We start from the raw sequence: 14286 nt of genomic DNA, 5'->3' as shown, positions 1-14286 counted from the left end.
GAGTGACTATATTGACTCATAGATCTGAGGCATCAAGCACTACTCAAATACGCATGAAATTCTGAATTCCTATTGGCGAAAGGCGTCCCCGGAGGCTGATCAGAAAGCCTCCCCGGTGCGTCTGACAAACCGGTTTCAGGCACTGTCTCTGGCTGAGCCAGATGCAGCTGCCTGCCCTGTTTCAGAGGATCATTCTCAGCCTTCAAGGTCCGGGCAGTCACAGAGGGCGGGCTTACTGGTAGTTGGGAGCTCCAATGTTAGGCACGTCATGGGGCCCCTTAGGGATACGGCGGCTAAGGAGGGGAAGAAATCCAGTGTGCATTCCGGGAGGAGTCATTCCTGATGTGGAAAGGGTCCTTCCGGATGCCATGAGCACAGGGTGCAGCCAGCTGCAGGTGGTGGCACATGTCGGCACTAATGACGTGTGTCGCTTTGGATCTGAGGAAATTCTCTCTGGATTCCAGCGGCTATCTGATTTGGTGAAGGCTGCCGGTCTTGCTTACGACATGAAGGCAGAGCTCACCATCTGCAGCATCGTTGACAGAACCGACTGCGGACCTTTGGTGCAGAGCCGGGTGGAGGGTCTGAATCAGAGGCTCAGACGGTTTTGCGACCGTATTGGCTGCAGATTCCTTGACTTGCGCCATAGGGTGGTGGGGTTTCGGGTTCTGCTGAATAGGTCAGCTGGCAGTTACACGGGTAGCGGAGGCTGTGTGGCGTGGACTGGGCGTTTTTTTTTTTTAGGTTAGAAGGCATCAGGAAAGTGCGGGTTGGGCTGCAATGTCAAAGGGTGCTTGGCAATTACAGGACGTGCTTGTATCAAGGAACAGTCGGAATTATAGTTGTAAATTGTTGTAGTTGCGCTGGAAAAGTCCCTGAGCTTCAAGCGCTAATAGAAAGCACAGAAGCTGATATCGTTATAGGTACAGAAAGCTGGCTAAAGCCTGAAATAAGTTCTGCAGAAATTTTTACGTAGTCTCAGACGGTGTTCAGGAAAGATAGATTAGGCAGAATTGGTGGTGGAGTGTTTGTGTCTGTCAGTAGTGGTTTATCTTGTAGTGAAGTCGAAGTAGATACTCCGTGCGAATTGTTATGTGTGGAGGTTATACTTAACAGCCGAATTAAGTTAATAATTGGCTCCTTCTACCGACCCCCAGACTCCGATGATACAGTTGCGGAACAGTTCAGAGAAAGTTTGAGTCTCGTAACAAATAAATACCCCACTCATACGGTTATAGTTGGTGGGGACTTCAAACTACCCTCGGTATGTTGCCAAAAACACTTGTTCAAAACCGGTGGTAGGCAGAAAACGTCTTCCGAGATTGTCCTAAATGCATTCTCCGAAAATTATTTCGAGCAGTTAGTCCACGAACCCACGCGAATTGTAAATGGTTGCGAAAACACACTTGATCTCTTGGCCACAAACAATCCAGAGCTGATAGAGAGCATCATGACTGATACAGGGATTAGTGATCACAAGGTCATTGTAGCTAGGCTCAATACCATTTCTTCCAAACCCATCAGAAACAAACGCAAAATAATTTTATTTAAAAAAGCAGATAAAGTGCCACTAGAAGCCTTCCTAAAAGACAATTTCCATTCCTTCCGAACTGACTATGCGAATGTAGACGAGATGTGGCTCAAATTCAAAGATATAGTAGCAACAGCAATTGAGAGATTCATACCTCATAAATTGGTAAGAGATGGAACGGATCCCCCGTGGTACACAAAAAGGTCCGAACGCTGTTGCAGAGGTAACGGAAAAAGCATGCGAAGTTCAGAAGAACGCGAAATCCCGAAGATGGGCTAAAATTTACAGACGCGCGAAATTTGGCACGTACTTCGATGCGAGATGCCTTTAATAGGTTCCACAACGAAACATTGTCTCGAAATTTGATAGAAAATCCGAAGAAATTCTGGTCGTATGTAAAGTACACAAGCGGCAAGACGCAGTCAATACCTTCGCTGCACAGTGCCGATGGTACTGTTATCAACGACTGTGCCGCTAAAGCGGAGTTATTGAACGCAGTTTTCCGAAATTCCTTCACCAGGGAAGACGAATGGAATATTCCAGAATTTGAAACACGAACATCTGCTAGCATGAGTTTCTTAGAAGTAGATACCTTAGGGGTTGCGAAGCAACTCAAATCGCTTGATACGGGCAAGTCTTCAGGTCCAGATTGTATACCGATTAGGTTCCTTTCAGATTACGCTGATACTATAGCTCCCTACTTAGCACTCATATACAACCGCTCGCTCACCGATAGATCTGTACCTACAGATTGGAAAATTGCGCAGGTCGCACCAGTGTTCAAGAAGGGTAGTAGGAGTAATCCATTTAACTACAGACCTATATCATTGACGTCGGTTTGCAGTAGGGTTTTGGAGCATATACTGTATTCAAACATTATGAACCACCTCGAAGGGAACGATCTATTGACACGTAATCAGCATGGCTTCAGAAAACATCGCTCGTGTGCAACGCAGCTAGCTCTTTATTCGCATGAAGTAGTGGCCGCTATCGACAGGGGATCTCAAGTTGATTCCGTATTTCTAGATTTTTGGAAAGCTTTTGACACCGTTCCTCACAAGCGACTTCTAATCAAGCTGCGGAGCTATGGGGTATCGTCTCAGTTGTGCGACTGGATTCGTGATTTCCTGTCAGGAAGGTCGCAGTTCGTAGTAATAGACGGCAAATCATCGAGTAAAACTGAAGTGATATCAGGTGTTCCCCAGGGAAGCGTCCTGGGACCTCTACTGTTCCTGATCTATATAAATGACCTGGGTGACAATCTGAGCAGTTCTCTTACGTTGTTCGCAGATGATGCTGTAATTTACCGTCTAGTAAGGTCATTCGAAGACCAGTATCAGCTGCAAAGCGATTTAGAAAAGATTGCTGTATGGTGTGTCAGGTGGCAGTTGACGCTAAATAACGAAAAGTGTGAGGTGATCCACATGAGTTCCAAAAGAACTCCGTTGGAATTCGATTACTCGATAAATAGTACAATTCTCAAGGCTGTCAATTCAACTAAGTACATGGGTGTTAAAATTACGAACAACTTCAGTTGGAAGGACCACATAGATAATATTGTCGGGAAGGCGAGTCAAAGGTTGCGTTTCATTGGCAGGACACTTAGAAGATGCAACAAGTCCACTAAAGAGACAGCTTACACTACACTCGTTCGTCCTCTGTTAGAATATTGCTGCGCGGTGTGGGATCCTTACCAGGTGGGATTGACAGAGGACATCGAAAGGGTGCAACAAAGGGCAGCTCGTTGTGTATTATCGCGTTATAGGGAAGAGAATGTGGCAGATATGATACACGAGTTGGGATGGAAGTCATTACAGCATAGACGTTTTTCGTCGCGGCGAGACCTTTTTACGAAATTTCAGTCACCAACTTTCTCTTCCGAATGCGAAAATATTTTGTTGAGCCCAACCTACATAGGTAGGAATGATCATCAAAATAAAATAAGAGAAATCAGAGCTCGAACAGAAAGGTTTAGGTGTTCGTTTTTCCCGCTCGCTGTTCGGGAGTGGAATAGTAAAGAGATAGTATGATTGTGTTTCGGTGAACCCTCTGCCAAGCACTTAAATGTGAATTGCAGAGTAGTCATGTAGATGTAGATGGCTAGTATGTTAAGCAGCCAATCAGATCATCTTGAGCACTTCTATATGAGCTTTATTTCTAATGCCAGCCAATCAGATTACCACAAATAATTCAGACTAGAACTTTTGTAATTTTGAAAGTAAATAAAATTTAATGAAAACAAAATAAGATTCCTTTCTACGAAGTGAATTACTAACAAATTTAATACTCAGTGTCCCTCCTGGCTGTCTTTTACAAAATCAAGCTCACTCTGACATGTCACAAATTCCCCTATTACACAACTACTTTCTCACACTTACTTTTACACAGTTTTAATGAAATATCACATTCTCACTTTACGTATGACATACATTCATTCTCTGTCTCTCCAAAAAACACAATTAAATAACAATTTTCCAATGTACTATTAATTACATCAGATATATGTGGCAGTTAAACAAATGAAAGTTCCAGAAATGTAGATTATGTGAACCTATCCTCCTGGTCATAGTTTTAATTGATACTATAGATGAATATGTTACAGTCCCTAACTCAGTTTCGTAATGCCAGCAATATCTCTGAAAGAAAGTATTGAAGTTGTTGTTGTTGTGGTCCTCAGTCCTGAGACTGGTTTGATGCAGCTCTCCATGCTACTCTATCCTGTGCAAGCTGCTTCATCTCCCAGTACGTACTGCAGCCTACATCCTTCTGAATCTGTTTAGTGTATTCATCTCTTGGTCTCCCTCTATGATTTTTACCCTCCACACTGCCCTCCAATACTAAATTGGTGATCCCTTGATGCCTCAGAACATGTCCTACCAACTGATCCCTTCCTCTAGTCAAGTTGTGCCACAAACTCCTCTTCTCCCCAATCCTATTCAATACCTCCTCATTAGTTATGTGATCTACACATCTAATCTTCAGCATTCTTCTGTAGCACCACATTTCGAAAGCTTCTATTCTCTCCTCGTCCAAACTGTTAATCGACCATGTTTCACTTCCATACATGGCTACACTCCATACAAATACTTTCAGAAACGACTTCCTGACACTTACATATATACTGGATGTTAACAAATTTCTCTTCTTCAGAAACGCTTTCTTTGCCATTGCCAGTCTACATTTTATGTCCTCTCTACTTCGACCATCATCAGTTATTTTGCTCCCCAAATAACAAAACTCCTTTACTACTTTAAGTGTTTCACTCCTAATGTAATTCCCTCGGCATCACCCGACTTAATTCGACTACATTCCATTATCCTCATTTTGCTTTTATTGATGTTCATCTTGTATCCTTCCTTCAAGATACTGTCCATTCCGTTCAACTGCTCTTACAAGTCCTTTGCTGTCTCTTACAGAATTACAATGTCATCGGCGAACCTTAATGTTTTTATTTCTTCTCCGTGGATTTTAATACCTACTCCGAATTTTTCTTTTGTTTCCTTTACTGCTTGCTCAATATACCGATTGAATAACATCGGGGAGAGGCTACAACCCTGTCTCACTCCCTTCCCAACCACTGCTTCCCTTTCGTGCCCCTCGACTCTTTATAACTGCTATCTGGTTTCTGTACAAATTGTAAATAGCCTTTCGCTCCCTGTATTTTACGCCTGCCACCTTCAGAATTTGAAGTTACTGATTTGAAATTTTAGCAGTATGGTTCTATTATCTGTAGAATTAGGTACACTAAGTATGAAAAAGATTGATTTATATTTAATAGTACTACTTCAGATTCATAGAGAATATGTGTAACGTATTGCATGCAGCATTACACAAATACACCACTCGCTGGGCTCAGTAGCCATCATGAGCTGTGCCGACATGAGAGCTAACATTTGCTCTCCTCCCGGCTGCACAGCAAGCTACACTTTCAATTCAGGGTGATAATTTGCTACCTTGCAGAACATTTTTGTAAATGATAGTTCAACTCTAGAAGTTTTTATGGATACACTTCAACATGTGCACTTTGCACAACATAATAACCTGGGAGTTGTTATCTTGGATATTCGGGAATCCAGCCGGATGTTCGCGTCGTTCTCGCACGATATTTCAACAGCGTGCCTCGCTGTCTTCTTCAGGTGCTACCTGAGACTGGTCCTTGGGTCGATCGAGTCCAGTATTTATGCCTGGGAGGAGCTGGGCGTTCCCTAATCGGTCCACGCCGAGCTCACAATGGAAATGGAGAAGGATGGAATACTTCCATTCTTGGATGTTCTGGTGAAGAGAAAGGGAGATGGCACATTTGGACACAGTGTGTACCGCAAACCTACGCACACTGACTTATACCTTCAAGCCAGCAGTTGCCACCATCCGGCACAGAAGAATGGAGTGCTCAAAACACTGGTCCACAGAGCACAAACTCTGTCAGATCCTGATAGTCTGGCCACAGAAATAGAACACTTACAATCAGTGTTCAGCAGGAATGGGTACTCCTCTAGAGATATCCAGAAGGCACTTCAACCTGCCAATCGGCCAAAGGATCCAGAAGAAGAACCAGAAGAGGCAAAGAAGATGGCATACTTGTCATATGCCGGACCTATCTCTACCAAGATCAGCAGGAAATATGACATCAAGAGCATATTTTGCCCACCCACAAAAATTGGGGCTATGCTGGGGACTATAAAAGATGACCTGGGGCTACACAGGCCAGGTATTTACAACGTACCATGCCAGTGTGGGATGTCATACATTGGCCAGACCACCAGAACTGTGGACATCAGGTGTAAAGAACACCAGAGACATACCAGACTCAGGCAGGCAACTAAATCAGCCATAGCAGAGCATTGTCTGGAACTTGGTCATTCAATGGATTACAAGGACACCAAGATTGTGACACAGACCTCAAGATTTTGGGACAGTGTCATTAAAGAAGCAATTGAGATTAAGGTCACAGACAATCTAATCAACCGTGACTCGGGATACCAAATCAGCACTGCCTGGAATCCTGCGCTTGAGCTTGTGAAAACTCAACGCAGGACACTCCAGGATTCAGCAAGAAATATAAGTGGAGACCGAGGGAACAGCCGTGAGACAAGGTGTTGGACATTAGAGACCAGATCTGACACACCCCAGGTCATGAACTCGACTTCAGAAGACGGCCAGGCCGGGCGCGGACGGCGGAGGGAACACCGGCGACCAGAGAGGGACAATGTAGCCGCGTCTGGTGTGCGCGGACCTCAGATGGAACACACGACGCGACGCGGACCGATTAGGGAGCGCCCAGCACGCAACAGAAGTGGAAACCATAGTAACAGTCATGAGATAGAGTACCTAACATCTCAGATCGGGTCTGACACACCTCAAATGACAACCACAACCGTTGAGGATGGCCAAAACCGGCGCCGACGGCAGTTGGAACATCCGCGACTGGAGGGGTCCGTTGAAGCCGAGTCTGGGGGCGCGGACCACAGATGGAACACTCGACTCGGCGCGGACCGATTAGGGAACGCCCAGCTCCTCCCAGGCATAAATACTGGACTCGATCGACCCAAGGACCAGTCTCAGGTAGCACCTGAAGAAGACAGCGAGGCACACTGTTGAAATATCGTGCGAGAACGACGCGAACATCCGGCTGGATTCCCGAATATCCAAGATGTCAACACATCGCCGGGAAAGCATGAAGAATTATAACCTGGGAGTTGTTTGTCTGCCATTTCTTGTATGAAACCTTTCCAGACAGGAGGTTGGTAAAGACAGTCCAACATTGAGGCCACCAATAGCTGTTACGAAAACTGTCTTAAATTGCACAGGAAGAATCTTTATTTTTCGATGACCGATTTCAGACTTAAAACCTCTTGGCAGATAAAAATTGTGTGCCGGACCGAGACTCAAACTCAGAACCTTTGCCTTTCATGGGCAAGTGCTCTACAAACTGAGCTACCCAAGCACGACTCACGCCCTGTCCTCACAGCTTTACTTCTGCCAGTACCTCGTCTCCTACCTTCCAAATTTTACAGAAGCTGTGCTGCGAACCTTCCAGAACTAGCACTCCTGAAAGAAAGGATACTGCAGAGACATGGCTTAGCCACAGCCTGGGGCATGTTTCCAGAATGAAATTTTCACTCTACAGTGGAGTGTGCACTGATATGAAACTGCAGAAGTTAAACTGTGAGGGCAGGACGTGAGTCGTGCTTGGGCAGCTCAGTTGGTAGAGCACTTGCCCGTGAAAGGCAAAGGTCCTGAGTTCGAGTCTTGGCCCGGCACACAGTTTTTATCTGCCAGGAAGTTTCATATCAGCGCACACTCCGCTGTAGAGTGAAAATTTCATTCTAGATTTCAGACTTGTTTTCCACTGTCAAATCAGCCACAAGTGTTAATCTTGCATCACATCAATCATACACCGAGGAGCACATGTGGAGGCCATGTTATCTAATGTCACAGTTGATTCTGTGGCCAATTTTCCACTTGTATGACTGATGTAATGCAGGACCAAACTTATGCTTGTTTTGATAGTGGACAAACTGTCTGAAACTGTCATCAATGAGTAAATACATTGTTCCTTGCAACCTAAGACAGTTTTTATAACACAAAAAAGTTTTAGATCCATTCAGCCCCATCATGCTGGAGATACAGGGGTCATGGCCACCATGTACACCAGAATAACCCTTCTTGATCTTTTTGTGGGGCTATGTTTATTATGAAGTGTTCAGTTCACCAATTCATGATGTGTAGGATCTTACAGCACGAATACGAGATGTTGTAAAGGCTGTGACAGGAGAGACGTTGGCAAAGGCATGGAGTGAAATAAGAGTATTATTCAGACGTTCTGTGGGCAACAAATGAAGCACATGTGGAATTATATCCATAAAGAACTCTGCCAGTTAAGCTATCATTTACATCAAACCACATAACTCTATCGAACATAGGCCCATAGACTCACACTGTATCTGGTTGTGCCTGAATAAGTGATGGGGAGTTACGGTTTTGTGCTTGGAAGGTACATCTTGCAGCAGCAGTTGTTGGATTTAGAGCAACTTCAATGCAGTCCACACTTTAAAATTTTACACGCATATTGAGATACGGACTCCTATTTATTTGGACTATAGGACTGTAATTACTTTAGTGAACTGAAATAATTTGATTTATTCTCATTTCAGATTTCAGCATGATAGCTTGTTATCCCTGAAGATCTGTGCAATCAGTTGACATAATTCTTTCCATGTTCTGCACTTTTACACTGCACATGCAATTCTTCAACTCACATGTGTTGGCAAAAGCTGTTACATGATGGTTTCTTCACATTTTTTTTAAAGTTTTTTTACTGCTTTAGTCTTCTTTCTCTTGGCTTGAAAAATGTTGTTGATGGCAATGCATGTATCTTACTTGCTCCCTATTACATTTATGTTTTCAGAGGTCGTTTGAATAGTGGTTGGAGCACCTTTTCAGCTCCAGGAAGGCCTAGGGTAAATGGCCAGAACCAGCAACAAACTTCAGATGTAGAAGACAGACAGAGTGTAAGTATGCACACTGATATTATTAGATATAAAATCTAAATTTAAAAACCAGAAATAAAAAATTCTTACCACTTCTGAATTAATTTGAAAGGCACGTTCATTGAATGCAAGAGTTCCAGAGTGGTATTAAAGAAATAAAGCCAAAAATAGATAAGAGAAGCCTTGCAAAACATATATGATAATGGGAAGTCCTGGGTGGAATATAAATAATGGGATGAGTTAAGGTACCCCCCCCCCCCCCCCGAGTAAAGGTACCCCCCCTGCCCCCCCCTCCCTCTCTCTCTCTCTCTCTCTCTCTCTCTCTCTCTCACTCTCTCTCACTCACTTTTACTGACTGCAGCTCAGCTGGAATGAGGGATTAGGTCAGGTTCAGTGGGCAAGGGGAGAAAGGAGGTGGGTAAATGAAGGGAAGGGTGGCTGAAGACTGGGAGGGAAGGCAGTTAGCAAATGAGAATAGGAATGTGCCACTGGTGAAAGCAGGAGTTATTTTGAGTGGCACACAGTTAAGCATAGGAGTGGACTGGAAAGGAAGACAGAACAAAAGAAGATGTCGACTACAGATACAAGAGTGTGAATATAGAATGAGTGAAAAGTAGAAAGGGGGAAGTGACTGTGGTGCAAGGGATAGTGAAGATTAAAGTGAGGAGGATTTCATGATTGAAGGACATGTTGTAAGGACAGTACCTATCTCCTAATTCAGAGAAGCTAGTATTGGAGGTGAGGATTCAAATGGCATGAATTGTCAGATGGCATTTTAAGCTGAACATGTCATACTCAGCAGTGTATTCTGCTACTAAGTGGTCAAGCCTACTGTTGGCCATACTTTGGTAGTAACATTCATTTCGGTTGGCAAGTTGATGTGGGTGACTCTGCCTCTGATAGGCAGAGTTGATCCAATAGAGACAGATCATGCTGCTGAGCACATGTTAGACTACTGCTTCACAACCCATGCCATCTGGATCCTTCCCCATTTCCCTCTCAACACAGCTCACCACAATACCAGATTTTGTGAATTATGTTGATGGGAATTGTTCTTACAACATATATTTGAATCTCCCAGTTCTCTTGGCCAGAATCTCTGCTAGTCCTCCCATCATCAGCACTCCCCCTCCTTCACTCATTCAATACTCACACCTTCATCTTCACAGTCTCTTACAGTTCACTTTTCCATTACAACTCCTAGGCTGACTGACTGAGTGCATGGCCCCGTGCGCACGCACATATGCACGCGTGCATGCTCTCTGAAGAAAGACATTGTCCAGAAACTTCAGTCTTGTTTTTAATACGTTTTATCTGTCCAATACGTAATCTAGACCGTTAGTTCTTGATTTTACTCCTTCCAATTATATATAAAAATCTTGTTTTGAAGACTGTAAAATAAGACTCTTTGAACTTCATTTTAAGTGAAACACTATTGTGTGGAAGCTCTGGAATGGCACACCATCCTCAATATTGCTTTCATTTTGACCTTTCTGTATTTTAATATTTTAGATTACTAGGAAATACTATCCTCCTGCTAAATGCAAAAGACTTGGTTTCACTTTTCATGCGTTACAGTCACAGTTACAAGTGTCACTTTGTAGTGTTTTTTAATTACCTTTTTATGGGTTATAATTATATGGGTTATAGTTAATTGAATTTATGGGCATATATTGCAAATATTTAGTCTTTTGAACAAAAAATTCCTAATAACTTACACTGTATATTTTATTTCATTAAGAATTGATCTTGTTTGAGGATAAAATCTGTCTTAATTGGTTTGAATGGAAACATCAGTTAGCACATAACCCTTCATTGTGCCACTTGGCTGATGTGCAGACACATACCCACTGCAGAAAGTTGGCCTTCTTCAGTATGCCATGACATTGGTTACAAAGAATGATAAAAAATGTAATAACTATTAATCATTTTACCTCCTGTACACACTTCATTGATTGAGAACTGCACCAACCCTGTTCCACAAGTGGAGTATGACTTCCCAGCACCTACTTGAATACTTAGTAATACCAGAATCATTCAGTTGAATCCGCCCTTCGCAGGCTTCATCATCCGCAACCAGTCAGAATACAGATTACCCAATTCTGACTTTATTTCCATTGAAAGGATTTTTCTTGTTGGCGTGGGCCGGAGTGGCTGAGCAGTTCTAGGCGCTACAGTCTGAATCCGCGTGACTGCTACAGTCGCAGGTTTGAATCCTGCCTCGGGCATGGATGTGTGTGTTGTCCGTAGGTTAGTTAGGTTTAAGTAGTTCTAAGTTCTAGGGGACTGATGACCTCAGTTGTTAAGTCCCATAGTGCTCAGAGCCATTTGAACAATTTTTCTTGTTGGCTGTGTGCTACAAAGCGCCACTTACGGAATAAGTTAACCACACCAACTCCATTAATAACCATGCTGACACTGTGTCAGTACAGGACAAAGGCACAAGAAAAAGAAGATGAAGACATGCACCTTGAATATCATTGCTCTCAGCTTAATTCTTGCAATGTAAAAGACTTCCTTCAACCTCTTTCCACAGTTCATATTGCTTTACCTGGAGGTGACCTGCTTCTTGTGTTCATGCTTCCTCCTGTCATCACACCAATCTCTCTCATGTCCTCACCACACTTCTTTTGGGTATCACCATTACGAACATCCAGCTGAGTCCAAATGTCCCCTATCTTTTATCTTCAGCATAGAAAACTGCACACGTACACGTAACTGCTTCTCATTGGATAATCACATTTTCAAAGAAAACTGCAGAAAAACCATGGGTGTTCATGTATCACTCTTGTAAGCAACTTGCTTGTGGTTCATGTAGAGGAATCTGTCCTTACCATCCACATTTCTGAACATTTAATGAAGTTCAGTTTCATTGATAACATTTGTATGATTTGGACTTGTGGTGGAGACAGACTATCCTCATTCCCCACTATCTTAAACATTTTCACAACAGTCCTATTCATAAGCTTCTGGTATGTGTAATTGGAAAATTTCCCCCATTGCATATTAAGCTCAACACATTCCCTTAATTCATCATATTGGCAATCGCATTACCAATGATTGTTTAATGCCACTACAAAATAGCTCCAGCAACTGAGCCACAAACTCCCACCAGAGATGTGACAACCCTGAAATGATTAATATGCTCCCCAAAACAACACCCATGAGTAATAACCTCAGGAAAAATCTAAGTGGAAAATTTGTCTCATACCAGGCAGCCAACCAGCTTTTCCTACCCCAGTCTTGACATTGGTCTATCGTGTCACATTAAATGGAAGACCTCTAGTGAAAGCAGTTATCATATCCCTAGTATTTATTGAAACCACTGCCCAGGATTCTGTGTGGGCTTGAAAGTAACCAAACAGTCCACAGGAACAATGGACAGGGACATGTTTGACTACTTACTTGCAGAGGAGGCTGCTCAGTGTTATTTATCCAACATTAACAGCTACTTCATGCTCTATGCAATTTTCATCCCTCACCACATAATTTGTCCTTCATCAGCAGCTATTGCACTTTCTATGCTGTTTTTATCCCCCACCACTACTGGCTCCTCTGAATAGCTGGAACTGTTCCTCCAACACTTTCGTGGTGCTGATTAAGGCATAGCTATTGTGGCTCAAGTTTAATGTTTGGAAGAAGTCTTACTCAAGCTCCCTGCTATCCAGATTTCTGTGATTCCTTAAATAACTTCAGGTGTATACCAATAGGGTTTCTTTCAGTAGTCTGTGCATTCCTGCCCTTATCCAGCTAAATTATGCCCCATTTTTAATAATCTAAATATTAAAAGGATATGCAACCCTAACGTGTTTCCTTCCTCAGTCTTGTATCCTTGCTGGTCTCAACCTCCACTAGTTCCTGTACCCTATATGTTTGCGTTTCCTCAGAAATTCTCTGCCCCTCTCATTGTTTTGGGACCGTGTACAGTACCCCATCTCAGTAACTTCACAGTTGACTATAATTTTTGCATCCCTTGCCTTGCTGTCCTTTTCGGAGCTGTTGTTTCAATACTTATTCTGCCATCCTCCACATGCATATTAGCAACAATCCCCCCCCCCCCAAAAAAAGAAAAAAACTCCCTTATCTGTGCAACAAACCACTAATCTTAATTGTACTTCTTAGAGTTCACGCTGATGAAGTCTTGTAAGAAATCATTTCTGGGTCATCTTTTTGGCTGCTGATGACATCAGTACCAGTTTCCAGCATCCAGTGGAAGGAGACATTGTCCAGGGTGGAGGAGCTGGTTTGGTCTTTCTGCAGTCCATCCAAGCATCTTGTGGTCAAAGTTTACTCTGCTGGCATAAGAGAGAGCGAGTTTTCTAAGAACATAAGTGTGTTCCATCACCTGTTTGAAATAATATGCAGAAAAGTTGTGACAGGAAACACACTTTTCGGAGTAGTGCTATTTGCAGAAATAGTAATAGCCTTTAAAGTGCCTGCATTCTGTTCCTGAGGCTTATTGGCTGAAAAACCTGAATGTTGAAACTGTTTCATTGAAGGACTTGGAGTTAATGAAACCAGCAAGTCAGCTAGCTGACAACTCACCCGGTAGCAAATCCTGGCACCTCAGGGTGGTGGTGGTGGTGATTGTAGTGTTTTAAAGTATAAAGTTTTTAACATTCCTGAAGGCAGAATTTAGTGATCCTTTGTGATAACAAAAGCTACTTTTTTGATACAGAAAGTGTACAGTCTTTAATAAAAATGATAGACTTGGCGAGGTGTAATTCAAAACAGTAAATTACATTGTTTCTGGGGAACTGGAAATTTGTATTTTTTTGTGATTATTTTTTTTTTCCCCTGTTGACTTCAAACTCTCAGCCTGTTTTGTCTTTACATGCAGATTTTTGGCATAAATTGCTGGGACCAGCATAACAGCTGGATTTTGGATTGTTGGATGCAGTTAGAGAACTACAGGGCATTCATTATTGGTTTTGGAGATGTAACAAGTTCAGTCCTATTTCAAAGGTGCTAGGAAGGTTGGCGACCTTTATTTGGACTTGTTTCAATATTGTAAAAGTGTTCAGAGTCCACCAGTTGCTGCAACCTTCACTAAGACTTCTCATTTAGCCACATGATCACTGAGATGCAACATGAGCAACGTTTTATTGATCATGTTCTACTTACCTGTTGTTCACCTTTCTCCTTTTTGTTTTAGTTCTTTTGTGTTTCTGTTCTCACAAAGTCAATTATTCAAATTCGTCAATGCACAGATTCCAGAGAGATTGTCATTGTTTGTATGTGTGCTGTAATAAAGAAGAGAAGTTA

At 42.8% G+C, this 14286-nt stretch overlaps 1 protein-coding gene across 3 annotated transcripts in view; it reads left to right on the top strand.

Moving 5' to 3' along the window:
• Window positions 1-14286, top strand: part of LOC126273187 (optineurin) — a 158633-nt gene that overhangs the window by 116132 nt on the left and 28215 nt on the right. For all 3 annotated transcript variants that reach the window (XM_049976706.1, XM_049976707.1, XM_049976705.1), the window contains one exon: window positions 8940-9042. In XM_049976706.1, the coding sequence (XP_049832663.1) occupies window positions 8940-9042 (103 nt within the window). The remainder of the gene's footprint in view (window positions 1-8939; window positions 9043-14286) is intronic.

This window comes from Schistocerca gregaria, chromosome 5 (genome assembly GCF_023897955.1).
Source record: "Schistocerca gregaria isolate iqSchGreg1 chromosome 5, iqSchGreg1.2, whole genome shotgun sequence".
NCBI classification, from domain to species: domain Eukaryota; kingdom Metazoa; phylum Arthropoda; class Insecta; order Orthoptera; family Acrididae; genus Schistocerca; species Schistocerca gregaria.
Note: the sequence above shows the minus strand (reverse complement) of the source record. Positions and strands in the feature narration are given on the sequence as shown.